Source organism: Amphiprion ocellaris, chromosome 20, assembly GCF_022539595.1.
Source record: "Amphiprion ocellaris isolate individual 3 ecotype Okinawa chromosome 20, ASM2253959v1, whole genome shotgun sequence".
Classification (NCBI taxonomy): Eukaryota; Metazoa; Chordata; class Actinopteri; family Pomacentridae; genus Amphiprion; species Amphiprion ocellaris.
Genome location: NC_072785.1, coordinates 24,962,776 through 24,985,601, shown reverse-complemented (window position 1 = coordinate 24,985,601; position 22,826 = coordinate 24,962,776). Strand labels below are relative to the sequence as shown.

General features: G+C 37.2%; 2 protein-coding genes across 3 annotated transcripts; one reads left to right on the top strand and one right to left on the bottom strand.

Annotated features, from left to right (window-relative positions):
* Positions 1-1,488: 1,488 nt before the first annotated feature.
* On the bottom strand, positions 1,489-7,459 carry lgals3a (lectin, galactoside binding soluble 3a). 2 transcript variants are annotated; one of them, XM_023286668.3, is made up of 6 exons: positions 7,314-7,459; positions 6,897-6,914; positions 6,062-6,778; positions 4,936-5,024; positions 4,447-4,603; positions 1,489-2,502 (listed from the first exon to the last, which is right to left on the bottom strand). In XM_023286668.3, the coding sequence occupies exons 2-6, from the start codon at positions 6,909-6,911 to the stop codon at positions 2,347-2,349; spliced, it is 1,134 nt and encodes a 377-aa protein (XP_023142436.1). In that variant the 5' UTR covers positions 6,912-6,914; positions 7,314-7,459; the 3' UTR covers positions 1,489-2,346. The 2 variants fall into 2 exon arrangements, with proteins under 2 accessions (XP_023142436.1, XP_054861752.1); XM_055005777.1 differs by lacking the exons at positions 1,489-2,502; positions 4,447-4,603; positions 4,936-5,024 and adding an exon at positions 5,302-5,740 and having other exon boundaries at positions 7,314-7,458.
* Positions 7,460-9,816: 2,357 nt separating this feature from the next.
* Positions 9,817-21,285, top strand: gmfb (glia maturation factor, beta). Its single transcript, XM_055005781.1, has 7 exons — positions 9,817-9,954; positions 13,994-14,090; positions 16,181-16,230; positions 16,523-16,574; positions 16,798-16,878; positions 16,973-17,046; positions 17,965-21,285. Exons 1-7 carry the CDS (start codon positions 9,952-9,954, stop codon positions 18,034-18,036), a joined length of 429 nt encoding a protein of 142 aa, XP_054861756.1. The 5' UTR covers positions 9,817-9,951; the 3' UTR covers positions 18,037-21,285.
* The last annotated feature ends 1,541 nt before the right edge of the window (positions 21,286-22,826 follow it).

Here is a 22,826-nt window from a genome sequence, read left to right as displayed (position 1 = left end):
CACGGTGGAAACAGGAAGTGCAGCCGGACGGACTTAAGCGTTACACAGCAGGAAGCTGATGAAACCAAACCGAGCAATTTTTCTGTGAGGAATTTACAGATAACCTCAAGAAAAATTTAAATAACTTCATTCTAATTTATAAGTATATCATGTGTATTATGTGATGCAGTTCATTATCTGGTTTTCTAACAGATTTCTGAGACCTAAATTTATTACTGTAATGTATCTGCTGAAAAATGTCTCATCAATTTAGCATATTAAATAATCAAGCAAGTTTTAAAATAATTATATGTAATAATACATTGGTTTTAAGCAATTTCTTACAAAAGAAAAAATATTGAAAATATAAAATATCAAAACAATATTGGTTTTAAACAATTTCTTACAAAAGAAAAATATTGAAAACCTAAAATCACCAAATTATATTGTTTTTGAACAATTTCTCAATAATAAACTTTAATTAATGTCTATTAGAGTTAATTTTCTGGTTGTCTGCTACTGAAATATGTCCAAACTGATTGTTTTTAATCACAAATTCATTCCCGTAATGCGTCTGGTGAGAAATGTTGTAGCTTAATGTCAATTTAGCGTGACAAATCACTTAAAATTCAATTCAAATTTGAGGAAAACAGCATCAGAACATGAGAACTTAAAATAATTAATTTTAATTTCAAAGTACATTGTGTGACATAGTTCTTTGATACCAAAGTATTAAAAAGTAAAATCACAAATTCATTACCATGATGTATCTGCTGAAAAATGTCTTGTCAATTTAGCATAATTAATCAAGCTAAATTCTTAAAATAAATATTAAATTGTTTAAACCTTTATTTTTTTTAACAGATTTTAATGAAATTAAACTTTTCATTTTTTTAAAGGCACAGTGTTGGGAATTTTAAATACTGAGTTTTAATTTTAAAGCACACAATGTCAATTATTCTTGAATTGCCCCCAGGGGACAAATAAAGTTTTTTTAAAATTTAAATTGAGTTAGTCTCCTATCAAAACAGTATTTTATGTTTTCTATGTTTTTGGGTCACAAATTCATTACTGTAGTGTGTTTGCTAAAAAATGTTATGGTTTCATGTCAATTTAGCATAATAAATATTAAAATGAGTTGTAGAAATTAACATAAATTAGATTGAAACTGGACTATTTAACAGACTGGAATCATTTCATGGTTCTAAACAAGTTCTGAAAAAAAATATTTGAGAAAAACAGAGAACCGCAACATGTAAAGCAGGGAAAGATGCCCCTCTTCACAATAATGTCTATTCTCTTTTAAGACGATTTTTTAAAATATAAATTATACTTATATTAGTACAATGCGTATACATATGTATAATATACAAACCTTATTTGAATGTCTGCAGAGCCTTGACCTTGGTCAGCTATATTTTAGTACCTAAATCTGATCTGAAAATGATCTCCAAAAGTTTTGACTTCAAAGGATGACATTTCTCCCACTGCTGAATAAAAAAGAAAGCAAACAGGGAAACCAGTATTTATTGTGTGCAGGTAGGTAGCTCATGAAAAGTACAACATTCTGAATTAAAACAGCTTCTATCAGTCATTATTTGTTTGTTGCCCTGTTATTTATAATCTCAAAATACTGTACCACTGTTATCTTTGGCAACAAATCAGAGACCCCCACTACTTCCACTTCATTTTGCCACGTTTTTCTTTCGCACCTCTCTTTTTTCCGACTATCAGGTCTGACTTCAACATGAAATCATAATTCGTAAAACGTTACGCGACCCTCCAGTCTGAGAGCTCAGGAGGAGAGTCGGCATATAAATACTTTTTAAGAAACTTCATCATACTGTGCTTTGACAGGCCAGAGAGTCTCGGAGGGGGTCGACCAGCATTGAAATGAAAACGGTGAGAAGGAAGTTGACTTTCAGCATCACACTCTCATGCATTACAAAGGCTTATCATGGTCTGATAGAACGGACAGAATAATCAACATACATGTAAACAGAACAGCATTCTAGTGGAAAACAGAAGAAGAAATGTTTGGGACACTTTTTTCCCACTTAACCTACAATCTTTTCATCAGGTATAAATTAGTTCATCCTTAAAATCCTCATTCACTACTATTATATCATAAAATATATTGGATTGTGAGTGGCTATGAATTGAGATGTCATCCAGTAAAAAAAAAAAAAAAAAAAAAGGATTAATGTGTGCAGACCTGGGTTAATCTGCCATCTGTTCTGCGATAAATGTGCCATGTGGGCAACGATTGCACTTCGCTGACTTATAGTGCCGCTAAAACTCCATCAAAAGTATTTGAAAGGATTTCAAACACAGCGGTAAAGTTTAACCTCGGCCTCCTGCACGGACTCAGATCATACTCGGGGCGGCGCTGTACAGGACGATGTCTCCTACGACTCGCAGCAGAGTCACTTCCTCCAGCCCGCCGACTCTGTGCTCATACTCCAGCAGGTGGTTGCCGTCCACGGCCACTTTGAACATGTCCTCCTCCACCAGGATCTTCAGCTGCAGGGACGACAACACGTAATCAATTAGTCGACTGACAGAAAACCAATCAGCTGCTTCTACTTCTAATGACAAAGTAAAAAACACAGCACTTCCTGCTTTTCTTCATCTTCTGTGGCAGTAAATGAAACATCCTCACAGCCATTTGCCTCCATCGACCAGTCAGGTTACAGTTTACATTCGTGACGTTTTGCACAAAAGTTGTCATCAGATAATTTTTTCCTATCAGAGATTTGTGTGAAATTTTATCATAATGAGTACATGACTTCTGAAGTTGTGGCAAAATTGTGTGTTGTGAGATGACAGGGGCCTTTGATGAATTCCAATCAGTTCATCCTTGAGTTCACATGAACGTTTGCGCCAAATTTCATGGAACTGCCTCAAGCTGTTCCTTATAATTCACATTCAAGAATGGGCCGAACATATGGACAACCTGAAAACAACACCTCTGATCTTGGCTTTGTGGAAACAGAAAAATACTTTGGTGATTAATTGCAGCCTTAACTGGAATATAATGATGTTAAGCTAATACAAACTTTTCCCTGTGAGCCAATTTTGAGGTGTGGAGGACAAACACTATTTCCAGAGTGAATTAAGGAGCCAGAAATAAACTGTGTTTGTAGCTGATGTTAATGCATTAACAGGTTTTTCAACCCAGATACTGTCCACAACTGGTTACTGTATAATCCTACCTAGTGTAAGAGCTGCTAGTAAAACTGTAGAATGTGAGTAGTTGAAACAACAAGCCTGCAAAATAATTAAAAAACAAAACTCTTGTAAGATGAACATTTTCCTCTACATTTGGGCCTCTCATCCACACAGACATGCATTGTCTAAGGTCACTCAAAACTTTACTTCTTTATCCACTTTATGTGCATTTTTGAGGACATGTACATGGAGAGTTTGGGAACGCTACATCTGAATTTGCAATTTCAGCTCTTTGTTGCTTTGTGTAATGAGCCTTTACCCGAAACAACAAAAATAATGGCAAATCTACACTAATTTCTTTATGTTTGGGGAGCAGTGGCAGATACAAGTTTACAACTTAACTTTGTAAATCTCTGTTGTTCCCTATTTTACTTGGTCAACAGCATCCAGTTTTGAATCCACAGGCACAATGTGTTCTCTGGTGTTTGATTTATTGTTGATGTTGACTGGAGTGGTAAGCTTGTTGGAGAGTTTGTGGTTGGTTTTGCATTCATGTGTGTATGGAAATACAAGCTAATAATGGGCATGTAGTCTGATCCTTTTTTTTTTTTTTTTAAATAGAAAATATTCTTCTAGAGAAATATTTTAGTTGGTGTGTGCATGGCCTCATTCTCTTATCAACAGGAAGTACAAATATTTAAACATGAATGTGTACAATAAACTTTAGAAAGAGAAATGCTGAACATATTCTCACCCTGAATGCTGAATTTGTTTTACAAAATTAATAGTTTCAATGGCATGAAAACACAACACTTGCATCTTGAACAAAGATTTGCACAAACTCTAGTGCATGTGCACTGAAACATCTGTGGACTCAGACGTTGTTAAAATACCCAGATCACAGAATTTACCTTTGAGTAACTGTGTAGCATGAACATAAAATGCAAGCTAAAGTCATGTTTAGTTGGCATATTCAAAAACACACCTCCTCTAATCTCCCTGCATGGCTCACTGACCTGCTCCAACATTTTCCTGAATTGAACTTGTCTCATCTTAAAGGCTCTGCACAGTCCAACAGATATTTTCATTTATTCCGGCTCATTAGAACTCTACAGTGTGTATTGCATAATTCACCAAAGCCCTGGTGATAATCAGGATGGCAAAGGTGTAAAGTATCCCACATGTATGGTTTAGTTTTGGACCTTTTTGCATGTCACCTCTCTATCAAAAAAAAGTAAAACTACAAAAATATGCAATGTCTTGAGTTTTAAGTAATACTGTTAGATAATTTTTTACCTCAAAACGTTGTCCCTGAACAAATGGGAAGCCTCCTTCCCGCTCCTCTGGACCCCAGTATCCTCCAAGGTTGGAGTTCCTGACAATTGTTTGCTCATGAAATCGAGGGTTGAAGTGAAAGACGACATCTGAACCTTTGATGAAGTCAACATTGAACCTGAAAGAAATAAAAGATAAGTTGCTGCTGCTGAAAAGTGATCAGTCTGCCTCTGTCCAATTAATAAAACATGGCTTGAACAGATAAAATAACTACAATGATGATTCATTTTGGAAGGGTATATTCATTCTGCAGGATGAATGCCTCATGTCACTGTCAATAATAGCATATTCTTAATAGATGTAAATGGTGCAGAGTGTAGCTGGGCCATTGTTATATGTTTATCTGAGTTTTTAATATTTAGAGCTGTTGAAAAAGACATCCAGTTGTGTTTCTTCCTCCAACAGAAAGCACCACCTGCAGCAGACATAAAGGTTTAATGTTGTTCATACCTGTCTGCACCTGGAACGGGCTCCCCGACTATTGTGATTAAAAGTCGTGGCATAATTCCAGCATGAAGCGGGAGATCATATGGCACCATCTGCAAGAAATATTTACATTTTTAATCAAGAAAAAATGCATTTATTGTGCTCTGTTCAGAAATTAAGTGCATTTCTCATTATGCCTTTACAGGAAAAATACACAAATGGATACGGTGTTTACTGTTAATAATATCCCCGGGGGCTGAAGTACATTTACATTTTATCACTAACAGTCTGAACTTGGTAATGGACAACACAGTGCGTCATGACAATTTTAGTTAAATATTAGACAAAACTTTGACCCTGCCCACATTCCAACTGCAACACCCCAATGACTCATTTTCTCCTTCTTTATTTCGCCACTGTTATGCATGTCATAGCAATTAGCCAAGGTAATGACAGAAAAAGCATGTTTTGTACATTTTTTCAAGCTATCACCTGTACAAATTTACTTCTGAACAAAGTGATAAAAAGATCTTTAATTATAAACATAAACACAAGTGACAAGTCAGGTGTAAATGAAATCATCACTTAGAGAATACAAAGGTGTCTTAATGCAGTAAACGTGTGGAATACAAGTGTATAATTCATCATATTGCACTTAATTAAAAAGTTACATCCAGCAGATTGAGCACATCTTTAATTGTATACTGTGTGTTGTATATGATCAGTCTTTGGCACTAGTCAAACCACATGTAGATTCTGGAAGTGATGTCCTTGTCCGCCTGAAAAGTTGAGTTCATTGCTTTCAATAAAATGGTGGTTTATATCTGGGCTGAAAGACAAGACATACATTTTTGATAACTACTTTTGAATATTTATTGATTCTGCTTTATATTTGATTTGCACCACAGCAGAGCCCAAGATACAGAAAAAAATAATAATCCAGACGCAGCCCTCAGTGACAATCAACCTTCTTGGATTAAATCCCAACAGTAGAGGCAGGAAACTAACCTCCTCTGTCCATCACCTTCAGTAATTTTACAAAAATACCCCACAAATACAGCTGTTCCATTGTCCACAAGAGCAAAAAGACACCAGGAAAGAAATGCAGCAAGCAAGCAACATAGTATTTGTGAAGAGAGCTAGTACTCACCAGCGAGCCTCCTGGAGCAGCAGGCCCACCATATGGAGGCACAGGCCCTGGACCGGGACCAAAGTTGCCAGGGGCAGGAGGGAAGCCTCCACCTGCAGGTGGTCCCCATGACCCAGGGGGTATTGGGGGAAAGCCTCCAGCTGGGAATGCAGGGAAAGAGCCGGGGCCAGCTGGAGGGGGGAATGCACCTGGACCACCTGGTCCATACATGCCATTGCCTCCTCCCGGCTGACCACCAGGGAAAGGCACATTTGGGTAAGGCCCAGGTGGAGCTCCAGGGCCCGAAGGAAATGGTCCGGTTGGGTAGGGAACAGGACCTCCAGGTAGCTGTCCTGGAGCACCTTCAGGTGGATACTGCCCAGGGAACTGCCCGGGGGCTCCAGGGCTGGAGGGGAACTGCCCCGGAGCTCCTGGTGCTGGTGGATATTGTCCAGGTATCCCAGGACCAGGTGGGAACCCACCAGGGGCTGAAGGAGGTGCTGGGTACTGTCCCGGTGCTCCGGGACCTGAGGGGAACGGGAACTGTCCCGGCGCCCCTGGGCCAGATGATCCACCAGCGTAGTCACCCGGAGCAGAGGGCTGGGTGGGAGCTCCTGGGGCTGAACCAGGCCATCCTGGGTTTGTGGCAGGTGGGTGGTTGCTGGCAGGAGCAGACGGGTTAGTGTTGCCTATTTTCTTTGCCTGGCTTGGAGTGTCGTCTCCTAAGGCATCAGCCAGCTACAGAAAGAGAACAGAAGAGAAAAGTGACTCTCCAGCCACGACAAAGAATCTGATTAACTACCAGGAAAACAACGAACATGAATTGATGTGAAATTGAGCAATCCTTTGGACTCACCGAGAAATCTGACATGATCTAAAACGAAACAAAAACACAACTTTCATCAGTTTTGTTATGTAGTTATAACAACAGATTATACAAGCTGTCAAACACTGTGGGCTTGTCACACTGAGGCTCTGAGTAATAGCACAGTAAATGTTTCCATCCTCGACCTGTGATACACAAAAACCATTATGGCAGAGCAAAAGCAGCTCGACTTTACGAAAACAACACAACAACAAAATATACAGACGTCACACTGACTTCAAGCTGCGTATTGGGGAGGAAACAATGTTTAAAAAAGCTAATTAACTGATGTTAGAGTTGGCTACCGACCTAGCTAACAGCAGCTAACTGTCACTTCTCCGTTGCTCGCTAGTTTATTTTTTAGCTTCACGGGAGAAATAAGTCTTGAAAGCCGGGTTTTAATGCTACCTCGCCAGAAGGTGGACTCCTCTTCGAACACAGTGGGCGACAGTGATGATCTATGCAGCTGTGGGAGCCAGTTAGCAGCTAATTTAGCCGAGCAGCAGCAGAAAAGCTAAACGATGATCTGCTTCAACTACAACTCTGGAGAAGGAAGCTCGCACACGCGCCTCAGCGGTGACGTATGCTGAAGGGAGGGCGCGTTCCGGAGCGAAAACACACACACGCGTGTTTGGGTTTCTATCTCTGTGAGGACTCCGCTCATTCGTTTAAGACGCAACCCCGCAAACAAAACAACAAAATTAAACCAACTGACTCTGAACTGAAATTGAAAAATCAATTGTCAGACGTGTCTAAGGTGTGTCAAACATGGAAGATATCACTTTCCAAAAAATGCGCTCACGCCCAAAGTGAGAAATTCAAATGAGTCCTCACAAAGACGGAATAAATGCACACCAACTAACACAATGAACCCAGTTATTTAAAAAAAAAATGATGATGAAAATACAAGACCATGTGGCCAAGTTTTCTTCCAGTTATAAAATAAAGCCAGTAAAACACTACACCCAATATGTCTGCCTCAACTAAAATGGCCCTTTATTTTATTAATAACATTATTTTATAAATCACTGTACTCACTGTATAAGCAGTATTAAATCACTTAGAGAATAATATATTCTATAATATAATAATTAATTAGTTTTAAAAATATTTCATCACATGGTGTTTTATTTTCACGATATGTTTCTCATGATATATCACTATAATGTACTCTATATTGGGAGCAGTAACAACAACAACAACAACAACAATAACAATAATACATTCTAGAATCCAACAACATTCATGAATCTTGGCCCAGGACAGTATTCTAGAATCCAGCAACATTCTACAACCTTAGCCTAGGATAACAAACTTAATAATAACCATATTTTTTTTATTTAGCAGCTCTGAAAAAGTTAAAAAAGTTTAAAAAAAAAGGTAAATTATTAATTTTATTTTAATTACATTTTTTCAAATTTATTTTAATTAAATTTTTAAAATCTTGCTGTATTGTATTTTTAACGTATGTTTAGGAGGACCAAATTAATTTTTAGACCATGGGAGGAATAATAATACTACTATTAATGTCTGCAAAGTGACCGTGTCTTTCTATATAGGCTACATTAAGTCCCTGTGTAGCCCTGAGCTGTTTGTCCCTTTTGTTGTTTATTTGGCATCTATTTTAGGTTTCTGAAGCTGCAAAGACACAATGAAGTCATAAAGACACACAAAGATTACATAAAGTGCAGGAGTCATCTTATTATTTTAGGTTATAATATGTTTTAGTGGCTCATATTACTCAACAAACTATGAGTTTTCCAGCCTTGATTCCACAAAAAGGAGATGGCAGTTAGACATTTTCTGTACAATTTTTGATACAAGAAATGGATACATGATATGCTGAATGTGACCTATTTTCTGTTTGTACTGAGAGATTCAGTCTGTTCATATCACAAGCAACAAAAGAACTTTTATTTTAGGGTTATCACCACATATTCAGTGGTGATAAGTATTCTAATGCTTTACTTTGAAGAAACTGTCTCAAAAATGTATCTTCATTGAAACTACGGAGGAGAAAATATCCTAAATACACATTTAGGTGTTTATTTTACAGCATTTCAGTACTTTAAATGCCATTTTAATTAAAATTAGTTTTTTTTCTGAAAGTCTGAGGCAAAAATTTCCACTTCAGTAGAACTTAAATAGACCTTTTAAGTTTAATTCTTATCTATTTTCTGAAAATTTTTGTAGAGGGGTTTGCTTGTATATTATTCACAGTCTTATTCATATAACATGTTATTCCTATAATTTAAAACTTCCTTTATCTAATGCTAAGATGTCTGTTATGGAAATTAATGCAAATCTGGACATTTTTAGATATTTAATGTCTTATTTTGTATCTAAAGATACATTTTCTAAAACCCTTAAAGCTAAGAAATCATTGTCTCAATGTAAGTAATTAAATGAGGAAGTTTAATGGTGCTATTGATCAGGTAAAATGTTTAGCCTGTTCACCTGTAGTGTTGACATTTCAATGAAATCAGCTAAATGCAATTATATTGTGTCATATTGTATTATCTATAGTGAAACATTAATATTTGAACAGCCTTTTACTGTTGTTTGGGAGATTTCAACTTTGTTAGGGGAGTTTATTATAAAGCAATGTATTCTTTTTTAAAGAATTTATTTAGATTTTGGTCTAGAATCTTATTTTGGAAAAGCTAAATTAATGTGATAAATGAAAACAATGAATAAAACGTGCATTTTTGTATTCAAATTATAATAAACTACAATTACTGTATTATAATTATATAAGTAACACACTACAATAAAGCTTTCAACGTGATAATCTAATCAGCTCTTTAGAATTCATACACAAAAGCTGACATTAATAAAGATAAATAAAAGTGGTGATTGCGTAGCGTGATAGTGAGGAGAGATTTATGAGCAACTTTTGAAGGAGGGGCTGCCGGTGTGGGATTGGTCAAAGCAGTCACAAGATGATGAAGTAAAAAAAAAAAAAAAAAAAAAAAAAAACATTGAAAGCGTCTCTACCATTGAGAGCAGCAGCTGCAGCTTCACAGCCTTTTAACTCTACAACACAATGGTAAGTTGTTCTGCTTTCTTCCGAGCGACCTGTCGACATTTTCGTCTCTGCGTTTTGACCGAAAGCTCGAAACAAACGCCAAGTTTAGGAGACTATTGAGGAAAAGTGAGGTCGCAGATTGGCGAGCGTTAGCCTGCTAGCATAGCATTAGTTCCACCCTCTGTTCATTGTAGCAGCGGAAAGTTAGACGGCGGACTGGACCGACTTCCTGTTAGGGATTTCAAAATAAAACCAGAGGGCGATGAAACCACGCAAAATGCAGCACTGTCATTAATCACCTGAATCATATTAGACAAGACTGAAGTTATCTGAGAGCATTGCAAGTTTTATCAACAGTTACACATTCAAGTAAAATTAAAATAAGTAAATAATGCAGTCTGTAATAGTAACTTCCTCATAATTATACAAATAGCTCAAACAGAAAGAGCTTACACAGAAGTCTATTAGAATTCATGTAGAGTAAGAATGCTTTGTAGAGAAATGGGATTTTCTGTGGTAGATGATGCTGTTTTGCTGCAAATATAATGATGTTCAGAGTCAGACTTAACACTGCACAGATTTTTTCGTGTGTTCTGTGTCAACTGCAGTGTTTTGTTTGTTAGATCACCTATAAATGTAGCTATCAAAACTATAGTAAGCTACACTACCATTTTAATACGGGAAAGTGACACTGCAGTAAATCACAGTTCCTGCTTCAGTAAGGCTGAATAATTAATCAAAATATTATTGAAGTTGTAATAGGACTAGTACTATATATATATATATATATATATATATATATATATATATATATATTTTTTTTTTTTTCTTTTCTAGTGGGACAGAAATGCAGTGACTGTTCCCATCAAAATTAAAACTCACATTGCAAAATCAATATTTATCTAAACAATTGCAATCTGATTTTTATTTATTTGTGGATTGTTCAGTCCCATTCTACAGTAATAGAAATAAAATACATCGCAGCAGCAGAATTTCGACACTAAAATAGTAATCTGCTAGTTTTCCTTTTCACTACTTACATATATTTTAGTGTTAAAGTTATTTGTTTACCAAATCAAATCGGAGAAATACCATGGCAATCTATATCTTTAGTAGTGAACATTGGAACATGTGCTAGTATGAAGTGGATGTAGTCTGAGAACTGTGATAGGTTGGTTATCAGACGGCTCTTTGTACATCCAGTAATGCATTTTGCATTTTCCCCTGAACTCTTTGACAAGTGATTATTATTATGCAAAAATGCAAAAAAATGAAGTAGTTCAAGTATTGAAGTGTCAAGTCTGTGTCATTGTTATTTATAAAGCACATTTAAAGCAACACAACAGAGGGCTATTCTATTCCATTTGATAAAAAATAACAGCATTATAGCCTGCATGACTAAACCAAGGGAAAAGTTAGATAGTTGTCTCAGGGCATTTTAAAAGGCAAAATTAGGACTTTACAGCATTATAGAGAGAACACAATGGTTCCCATTGAACAAGCACTTACTAGCAGTGTTTTATCACTGTAAATTAAATATCTGGGGGTTTTGGACTGTTGGGCGGACAAGAAAAATACAAAAAATTCTTCTGTTAATTAACAAATTATTAATTGATTTATGGAGAAGATAACTAGCAATGCATTATTAAGATGGTTTGGTTGGTTAGTTTGGTTGTATGTGTGGGAGAGTTTTGGAAATGGAGTCAAAGCTAATGTCAAATACTGCAGCTGAAGACAGGTTTGAGTGTAAAGGTTTTTATTTTGAAGCCTGAGCTGTCAGGCTTCTTGCAGCTGTGCGTTTGCAGCTTTGCACAGCGGCTGCACTGATGTGTTTTAACATGTCTGGGTTTGGGGAGCTGCCTTAAAGCTAGCTAACCTCCTTATCATTTTATCAGCAGTACTTCCCTCTGGGTTTACACCTGCATGTCATGACAGCTCGACTCTCCTCGCTGCCGATCAACACTCGGGCGGTGTTACTGTGTAACATTAGCTGCATTATTAACTGGAGAGTTAACTGGCTCTCATTTACTGACTGGATTAGCAGCCAAACTGGAGAGCTAGCTGTCAGTGACTGGAGGAATTCAAAGCCGAAGTAAACCTGTGGCCACCTCCGGCTTTTATTGTCTCGCCTGTTCCCCGTCCTTTCCCCTCGTATCCTGTTTTTCAAGAGTCCCAGCCACAGACACTCGAGTCTCTTCTTAATCTGTAAAGATCTCTCCCTGAGCTCAGTGAAATCCTAACTCCCACCAGCCATCTGTTCAGGAAGGTGTAATTATAGATTTCAGAGAGTCTTCGGAGACTCTAAGAGAGTTTATGTCTTTATGATGGAGTTATGTAAGGCGGCGTGTGGACGTGACAGAGGTTCAGAACAACAAAATCCTGCTCAAACTGGTGCTCTGTTGTCTTTCTGGATTAAAGCTTGTGGGTCAGATTGGACCCCTGCAGAAAGTAGCACAGTGGCTATTTGTTGAGCTGCATTTTTGATGCGTGCTTTCAAACAAGGGGATCAAAAGGTCAGATTTATGGGGATTGAAGCGCACCACTCCACTGGACAAAATGATTCCACAAAGGCACCAAACAACTGAGCAAAATAAAAGCCTTAGCATGGCACAGAGCAAGAAAATACCACATCTTTCCTTACAAATCTGTGATACCTATTGCTAGTCAGCCTTGATTTCCTCACATATAAATAAAAAAACTATTTAAAACAATGAGGCATTGCTTTGTGGAGGACTGAAAATAGCCACTAAATATAGTGTTTACTTTTATTCTGGCTTGTTATTTCAGGATACATCCACATATTTATTTAAAGCAAAACAATAAAATGAATGAAAGCCGCTTAAAAAGCTGCAATCTGTGACTCAGCAGCTGTCTTCTATACATATAATCCTTCTTCAAACATTCTTAGAATTAAAAATTAAACTTAACATATTCAGCAATGGATTAAGATGCAGACATATTTTATACTGATTTTTAAAGAAATAATTATATAGAAGAAAAAGTGCTCTATATGTCCACTGCTGGAGCATTTTCTTGTTACTGATGAACATGTATTTTATTCAGTTAGTCCGTTCAATCACAATAATACTTATTTTTCCTGTGTTATTCAGTCGATTATTCTGTTGATTTTTTTCTTGATTGATCATTTTTGGTGCATAATATGTCAAAAAATGGTTAAAATAAAAATATCAATCTGTGTTTCCTGAAGCCCAAGATGTGTCTTCATTTGTCCACAGCCAAAAAATATTTAGTTTCCTGCCATAGAGGACTAAACAAACAAGAAGAAAATTAGACTTTAAGGAGGCTGGAATCAGAGATTTTTGACAAATCTTAAAATAGTTGTTGATTATTTGATAGTAGACAACTGCAGCCGTGTAACTGCTATAAATACAGATAATAATACCAATAGAAGCACTGAGTTTGCTTTTATTCAACATTATCAAGTTTCTGCACATTTTTGCATAAATCAGGGCAAAACCGTAAGTGAATGAGACTTCACCACAGTCATTCCTGCTTATTTCTAATATATTCTGGTTCATTTTCTTTGCAGTGTTAGTCAAGCTATGAGAAATTCTTAATTCTTTATTGTATTGTAACATGAAAAGGTTTTGAAAACGTGTGTGTGAAGCAGGTGGAAGTGAAACTCTTCAACTCAGACAACAGTGAGCAAACGCTGTTAGTTTTATGCTTTGCAGAACAAAGGCGTCATTATTATTTCCTCTGATAGCAGATGTGAAAGTGAGTGAGATTATAGGGAGGTGGAAGACACTCTTTCTGATGCAGATGCTGTGAGTCTCCCAGGTAAAATAAAGAGAAGAAAACATCTGTTGCACAAAATATTACAGATATATATTCTGTACAAATTAGTCTAAAGCAGGCATGTGATCCCCAAAGTAAAGGTCATAGTTTGGGTTTCTTAACTTCTAAAAAAATGCAAATAATTAAGTTGTGCAGCTTAATTTGTGTACACAGTCGCTTGTGTTGATAACATATGAACTTTCAGTGTTATTAATGTAATATTTATTGATATTTTTGCATTTCTCCCCTCATTTTGGAACAGAGTGAATCACTGGTAGTCTGTGATGTGGATGAAGATCTGGTTAAAAAGCTGAGGGCGTTTCGTTTCCGGAAGGAGACCAACAATGCTGCCATCGTTAGTGAGTCACTGACCTCATCTTCTTGCATGTTTATTGACAAATGTGTTCACTGAATATTTAATCTAAATATAAATAACCTTAATAATTAGAATTGTTTGTTACTGTGTTGAACTCTGTGAGAAATTGAGTACTGTCTAAAGTTCAGCTGCCATTAGCACTGGTCACTGCTTCCTGCTCGAACAAAATGGAGGCAGAAACGCCGAATCACAGTAATGAACTCTTACATTTACCCACCTCTAGCTTCAGATATTTTCAGAAACAGATTTTAGTTTCTAGTCTGTGTGGCTCAGTTCACTTCACTGACTTTATGCCCCTGTCTGCTGACATTTAAAGCAGCATTTAATCAAACTCTCATTAAAAACCAAGGAATACTAGACAAAGAGCTAGTTTCCACAACATGTGATTAAAGTCTCACAAGTGTTTCTAGATGTTTCCAGTGACTACACTCACAGGCAGGTTAAGAAGCGTGAGGTAAAGATTAGGCCTGTTAATCATTCATATATGATTGTGCTTGTCTGCAACTTCATAGTGCAGTTGGTTAACATTAAAAGGAGTGGTTTGACATTTTGGGAGACATATATACACTGTTGAGCCACAACATCAAAACTACCCTGCTGATAGTGTGTAGATCTAAAACAGCTCTGACCTGTTAAGGCACTAAGACGTCAGCAGCAGATCCTTTAAATCCTGGAAGATTCATAGTGAGGCCTCCATGGATTGGTTGTTCTTCCTCAGAAGCTTGACCGGATTGTGATCTGGAGAGCTTGGAGGCCAAGTCGACACCTTGAACTCTTGGTCATGTTTCTCAAATCGTTCCTCAACAATGTTTGTTGTGTCTCGGGGAGCTTTATCCTGCTGAAAGAGACCACAAAGAGGGGTACATGGTCTGCAATAATGTTTAGGTTAGCTTCAGTCTGCCTTCTTTAACTCCCTTCCCTCCCATAGTGCATCCTGCTGCCTTCCCTTTCTCAGGTAAATGACACAAACACACCCGCCTGTCCTCATGATGGAAAACAAAAACGTGATTCATCGGACCTGGCCACCGTCTTTCATTATGATCTGTGATGTTCTGACACCTTCCTATCATAACAGTATTGAGGTTTTTAGCAGCTCCTCTGGGATTGACCCACACCTGCCTTGGGCGTCCATCACCCTGTTGCAGGTATACTAGTTGTCCTTCCTTGGACCACTTCTGGTATCCACTGCACATCGTAAACATCCCACAAGACCTGAAGTTGCCTCACCATCAGTTTGGTCCTTGTCAAAGTCTCTCAGATCCTTAAACTGTCCATTTCTCCTGCTTCCAAAAGATCGACTTCAAGAACTGACTGTTCACTTGCTGCCTTATATATCCCAACCTTTGACAGGTGCCATGCAACGAGGCTATCAGTGGTATTCACTTCACCTGTCAGTGGGTTTAATGTTGTGGCTGATTGGTATATTTGCTTTCCTGACACGAGTTAGAAGAGAAGATTGACACTACAGTCATATCTGTCTATTAAATATCAAACTACAGCCAGAAGCCAATTAGCTTGGCATAAAGACTGACTAGCTATTTCCACTTTATTGCAGTCTAGTAAAAAATTGAGTGTCATCAATCCTGGCTCACAAAAAAAGCAGATGAACTTATTGCTTTTTCATGTTTGATTTGTAAAATTCTTCCTAGTGTGTTCCAGTTGGAGACAGATGTTAAAAATACGCTCAGTCAAAACTTACATAATGAAAGGAAAAATGACATGAGCCAGCGACAGAGTGATTCTATGAGTTACCTCTAAATGCAGCAGGTGGTGTGACAGGAGTGAATATCAAAACTGAGCTTAAGCTTTATCCTAACAGGTGTCTGGATCAAAATGTCATTTCTGCTGAATGGGATTATAGCAGCGTGTTCGCATGACCTGAACTCATAAACACCTTTTACACCACAACATTCACAGCAGAATATACTGACTCATTTTCTTGGCATTTTAGTCTTTTTCCTTCAAAAAATATGTTGCTTGAGACTCACTAATCAGTAATTCTAAGCTGATGTGACAGTTTCCATGTAAACTGATTCAGATACTGACTCCAATGTTTGTTTTCTTTGTCTTCAGTGAAGATTGATAAAGACAAGCAGCTTGTTATTCTTGACGAAGAACATGAGGTAGGTTTTCTGTTACTGTCTTTATGCTCATATACTCCTGTGTCTGCAAAAAAGTAAAGGTTCAGCTCTGGCAATGAATTTTCTGGTAATTAAAGTAACATTATAGCAGTGGATTGAAAGATGTGATGATGAAGTGGATAAAATTTGTCTGGTGAAGCTCGTTTTGATTTTACGACCTGTGAGCTGCTGGATGTTAAGAGATAATTGTTTCTTTAGATAACGTGTAACTAACTGGAGGCGTTGCATCACAGCGGAGAACTGAAGTGTTTGTTACATTTCTGTCTTGCTTTAGGATATTTCTCCTGATGATCTAAAGGACGAACTGCCCGAGAGACAGCCCAGATATCCTTTGAATGGATGTTCTGCCTTATTTTAGCAGAATTTTAATGATTTATCTCCCCCATTTTCCTCTATCATGAATTATAAACTCTTTTTCCAGCAAAATGTCACAGATTTTTCAAAACAGTTTAAATATTTACTTGAAGTACATCATTTTACGTTACAGGTTGTTGACGTGTTTGTTCATTTGTTCTGATGTAAACAAACTGTCCTTAGCACCAGGAACATTTGTCGTCTACAGTTATAAATACCAACATGATGATGGACGTGTGTCTTATCCCCTCTGCTTCATCTTCTCCAGTCCAGTGGGTAAGAGCAACTCTTTGACTTTAAATATGAAGCAGCACTTACTTTTTTAAACTACTACTGATGCTGTAAATGTTGGTGTATTTGTGTTGGACAGGTTGCAGACCAGAGCAGCAGATGATGTATGCAGGAAGCAAAAACAAACTGGTGCAAACTGTTGAACTGACCAAGGTTAGTGGACTTTTTATGAGTCGTAGCCATAATAAAGTAGTCCTGGGTGTAATTACTGCAACTCTGTAATAGGAACTGTAGTATTTGCCACATTAGTCAGATGGAAATATCTTGAAACTGCTGGATGGATTGTCATTAACTGTTGTACAGACATTCATGATCCCCAGAGGATGAGCCTGACTACCTTTTCTGTTCCCCAACTACTTGTCAAACCATATAATATTTAAATTTGCCTGCTATTCCCTTTGAAGTAGTCTTTTTGCGCAATAATAAACTGCTCCCAGTGCTTCTGCTACATTTAAAATGCTCCATGGTAGTCCTGGTCTCCACCTACATCAGGTACCATCTGTGGTGCCTGCTGGAGTTCCTCCACTGGGTTAAAATGACAAACATTCAACTTAAATTTTCAGTTTTGGAAAGAGGTAGAAGTTTCAGGGAGCCAAATCTGGTTAGTTGGGTAGATGAAGCGCAACAATTTTGTCAGTGAAGCCAAAAACTCCAACAAAACTACGAGCATGCTCTTGGTTATGCTGCTGTATCCAGCCTTGGATACTTTGTTTTGCTGTTTGGTTTCTGGGTCGTAGCTGTAGACCCACATTTGTCAGTAGTGATGACTCTCAACATCAAAATTCTATTAGTTTGCCACAGTATTTGACCTCTCTGTTTAAGTTTAAAACCCATGGTGAAAACGCAAATACACACCTGTATCTGGTCAGAACAGGACTTTCAGAGATCGCTCAAGACGTAGCAGGAGCATTTGGAGCAGTGTATCACTGCACCAGGAGACTCCTTCAAAGAAGATAGTGGTGTTGGCTTTTAATAGGTGCAGTCTCAGAAGTTCTTGTCTTGCTTTCCCCTGATTGTACTAAAATAAAAGTCCAAATCCTGCTTCTCATTGTAATTTCTGTGTTTTTACAGGTGTTTGAGATCAGAAACACAGAGGACCTAACGGAGGAATGGCTGAGAGAGAAACTTGGGTTCTTCCGCTAAAGTCGTCGCCTCATCCAGAGGTCTGGGATGTGAGGAGGATCCAGATTGCACAACTCGTGTCCTCTCCGAGAGAATACGCAACAGTTAATATTTCCCTTCTCTTTGCATCAGACCTGATTTAAATAGTGTTTGCTCTCTGTGCTCAGTTTTAGGCCTGTTCGATCGAGTTTATTACAATTCTATGTGTGCTCAAAGGTTCAGACAATCACATGAGTTTGAACATTCGCAGCGCTAACTACACCTCACCCACTGGGCAGCCTAAAACTTGAAATGCTATTTGACGCAGGTCTGCTTTTGTCTCCCAAACAATCTCTCCATGTGCCAGTTGTGTGTCTGTGTTGAATTAACACTCCCATAGATCTTGAAGTGGACAGAAATTGATCATATGTATCCGCCCTTCTGCCGTACACTCACTTTAAAGGCATTGTAACTACAGTTTGTGTTTACACTCAGCATTTTTTTTGCATCTCTGAACCTCCTGAGTTTCACCTTTTTCTGTTTATTAATTTTTCACAATTTGAGGGAGACTTATTTTTAGATTTTTTTTAGCTATTTCTGTTGTATGTAGGGTTAGGTAAACATATAGATTTCATTTCCTTTTGTTGTGAAATTCCCACCAGAACCTCTGAACAATCACAGCTACAACCCAGAGAACAATAATAATTTCTGTTTTTTTCAGTTTTCCTTCGGTGTTCATTCAAGGGCATTTAAATTATAATTTACACACTGTCATCACTCCAGTCTTTAAAGTAAAAGAACACTAATACTTACATATGATGTGTTACAACACGAACAAGCTGGCAGACGCCCTTCACTGGTGCTTATTCTGCTGCAGATTTGACCCTGTTAGTCTGTCACCAGATCTGTTTATCTCTGTTTTGAGGAAAAACAGCGTGAATCATGGATAATGCCTTTGACCTGCATATTTGTTACAAAGATATAACACTCCAGGAAACAATATTTCCACTGAAACATTCCAGACATGAACATTTACACACGAAACCTCTAGCGACCATGACAGTCATGATAACACTGCACACAGGGCGGCAATACCTGCCCTCTTTTTAATCTACTGGGCTCCTCTTCTAAGTGGGTTACTGTGTCTTTAGGGAGATTGTTAGCTATTATTGTGCATTATAGCTCTTACTGTTATTAGTGTTTATGAATGTTGTGCTTAATTCTCATGTAAAGCCACTTTTGATTGCTTCATGGTTGCAGCCTTGTGAATGATAGCTGTGACTTCTCCAAATGCCAGTTGTGCTTAATATTTAGACTTGGTAGGTTAAAGGAACAGCATGTGGGCAATTTACATTCCCCATACAAAACAGGGTTCGACCAGTGTAGCTCTTTGACAACTGATATTTATGTACTAAATGTGCCAGCTGCTCATTTTTTGTGCCAATGCCGCATATCCTCAATGAAAAACGCAACATTTTCAGCTTTTAGCACATTTTGAATGAGTCAAAGCAACAGAAACGTGTCACTTTCTACTCTATTTTATACATTTGGCTATTTTCTGGCCCCAAAAGGACTTTCAAAAATCCTCCGACACAGCAATTAAACCCGTGCAGCACCCGTAAAACCAGTTGCTAATACTTTAAGCTCTTAACAGCAGGGTGACAAGTCCCCAGTGGGGTTAACCCAAAATCAGCACACAAAATTAAATGTTTGAAACATGCTACAGTCTGGTTTTGTATACAAGAGAGAAACCTCAACTTGAAGGGCAGAGTTCTGATTCTTGATATCAGCTCAGTATATTGGTCTGACCCTAATAAAGAACTACAGGCACAAATGAATTCCACATGGTCTCTCATCGGTGTCGTCTCCTACTCAGAAACTTATTTTGAAAAAACACAAGGGAGAGTTGTGGCCGGTTTAAAGCCCAAAGGGTGCAAATCGCCACATAATGTATGTTACTGCTAAGTCTACCATACCAATGCCTTGTCTTAATTTTTTTTTTTTTTGTATCATGTCTATGTCTGTTTAAAGACCATGAGGCTGGAATGAAAAAAACTGACACAAGAGAAAAACTGAAAAAGCTTTTTTTGCTGACTGTTTTTTTTTTGTTTTGTTTTTTAAACTATGATCTGAACTTCCAAGAAAGATAATCTTGTTCTTCAGATGTAGTCCTGGTCATAGTAAATAATAGAAACAGTTTCTTTTCCCAGAGATCTGACTCAAAGATAAGTAGGTACAATCAAACCACTTAATGTAAAATCATTTGTTAATGTAAAATAATAGACAGTAAATTATGATTTACATGTCAGGACAGGGTTTAATCCAACAGGAACAGCAGGACACAACTGAAATCACGTGTTTTAATGTCTACTGATAACAAGAGTTACACTGTCAGCTTGATATTAGCCAGTATTATGCTGCTGTAGCAGAAAAACTTGACTCCCACCAAAGTGATAGTTGTGTTTATAGTCATTTTGTTCTTACTTGAGCCGAAGGTGTACCTTTTTTTTCTTTAATGACCCAAAAGATTTGCAAAACACTTTGAGGTCATGTTAAATTTTGAAAAATGCACACTTAATCTGAAATTAATAATTGATTTGCATGTGAATTTAAAAACATTTATTGGTTATCTTTCTAAATTCTTAAAACCTCTAAAATGTGGAGAGCTACTGTAAAAGACGTGCATTTGTTAATGTATTTAAACAGTTTTTTTTTTAAAGCCCAAGGACGTGCTTAACCATTTTCTGCTCAGTTGCATTAATTCTTTGACTGATACAATTTATTTGCGCATGAGCTCTTTAAAAGGGGGCAACATTTGCATCTCAAACATCTGGTCCCATGTGTGGTCTTACTCTTAAATCCAACATTTACATACTGACAGACATTTATTTAAATAAACCTGCTGCTGTTGCTATTTTTCCTGGAAATGTGATGTAATAAACTGTTTATTCATCATGTCTCCCCAGCATAAGGCCTGTTCAACTGGAGCCATGTATCTGGTCATGTCCTGTGGATCTAATAGCTTTTCCTCCTATGTGGTGAACTTGTTGTATATTTGGCCTCTTGAGTCTTTTACTTTTAACCTGCAAATGTGTCGTTCAGCTCTTGGTGTCCTCTCTGATCAAATGCCTATTCTATTTTCTTTCCTTTTTACTAAAAAAACCTCAAAAACACCTGAGACATCTATCATAACCAGCTGCCTCATGGCATCAGTGAAACTTGAGATATTTGTATTTTCCCATACTTTATAAAAGTGTCTATTGTCCAAATAAAATGACAGTGATGTCTAAACCTTCTGTTTTCAAGAGCGTCTTGTTTTCAAACTGTTCTTGTGTGCTCACCCTCTTTGCTCCAGTGCTGGTCCAACAGAAACTCTTTCCAGTTTGATTCCTGAAAAAAGAAGCACAAGGTTTAAAAATTAACAAACAGAATAAATGCTGTATAAGGTAATGAATCGAGGTACTTTTTTGTAAATTGCATGTAAATATACAGTCATGTGGGAAAAACATACATCCCATGGAAAGTGTTAACTTAATTCAGTATATTTTAACAAACCAACACTTAGTTCTCTATAATTCTCAGTATTCTCTATACTCAAATGAGATAAAATTTTGCTGTCATTTTCTTGTTTTTTAACTGAGCATATTACACCTTAAAATCCTTAAAATGAAAATCAGGTTCAAGATCAAGTGTGAATGCTTAGATTATTAAAGGAGCTCACCAGAGTCTTTAGGGGAAAAAAGGTTGTTGATGACTGAAAGTCTTGCAAAAGGATTTAAAAAGATTTTTGAATTAATCATTCTAGTGAAAGGAAAATCATCAACAAGTTGCGTAGATTTTAAACTATTTCCCCAGGGCTGGGAACACCAGCAAATTCATCCCAAGAAGAGACAGTTTCATACAAAAAAAGAGTCTCCAAGAACCCAAAAATGTCATTCTAGGATCTGCAGGTATCTCTGCAACTGTTTCTGTCAAAGTGCTTGAGTCTACTTTAGCAAGTAAAATCATGCAATATACCAGTTTCTAAGGTCAAGGGTGTATGTCCTTTTTCCACAGAGGAAAATTACATCTATTGATGATTTCTTTTAAATAAATTATTGAAATGTTTCCCTGTGGTGTTGTTCAAGGATATCACATTAATCTGTTGCTGTTAAATCAAAGATGACCAAACGTTTGCTTGATCATATTCAGCCATTTCCATGAGATACTGTTTTTCTCATTTGAGTATAATGGAAAAATACATGTTGTTGCAGTATATTAAACTATGAAATATGTAACTAGTAAGCACAGTAGTAGCTTCAAAGTGCTTAAGAATTAAAGAACATTGCTACAAACAACAACAAACAAGCAAAAATGCAAAGTAGTGACACGATAGAGAATTAAGAAAGGAGTGAAACTGAATTTATCACTGTTTACTTAGGTATAGGGATTGTTTTGACAATCCTGAAAACCTCTCAGATGTGGAGAGCTACTGTAAAAGAAATGCATTCTTCAGTTTTCATAAGCCCAATTTAAATGTTCTAATAATAGACTCTGGAAAATAATATAGAATTTTCTGCTTGATTGCATCAGCTCTGACTGAATTTGTTTTAACTTTCACATGAATGCTTCAAAAAGAGGCAACATCTGCATCTTAAACATCTGGTTCCAGCTGTGTTCTTATAAATCAGTGGCGTTGCTGCAGCTCTACAGTTCTAAACAAGTCTGACAGAAGTTTCTTAATAACACAATAATTTCCTGCTCAGTTCATAATAGTGATTTATGATTTTCAAGTCAGGACAGGGTTTGATCCAAAAGGAACAATGGGACAGAGCTGAAACCACATTCTTTGA

What these genes read in the sequence shown, in the direction of transcription:
- lgals3a (XM_023286668.3), bottom strand. An exon ending in CCCGTTCCAGGTGCAGACAG is followed by an intron (nt 4,604 to 4,935) that starts GTATGAACAACA and finishes TATTTCTTTCAG; the next exon opens with GTTCAATGTTGACTTCATCA. An exon ending in TTCAGGGACAACGTTTTGAG is followed by an intron (nt 2,503 to 4,446) that starts GTAAAAAATTAT and finishes TCGTCCCTGCAG; the next exon opens with CTGAAGATCCTGGTGGAGGA.
- gmfb (XM_055005781.1), top strand. An exon ending in GCCCGAGAGACAGCCCAGAT is followed by an intron (nt 16,575 to 16,797) that starts ATCCTTTGAATG and finishes CACCAGGAACAT; the next exon opens with TTGTCGTCTACAGTTATAAA. An exon ending in CATCTTCTCCAGTCCAGTGG is followed by an intron (nt 16,879 to 16,972) that starts GTAAGAGCAACT and finishes TGTGTTGGACAG; the next exon opens with GTTGCAGACCAGAGCAGCAG.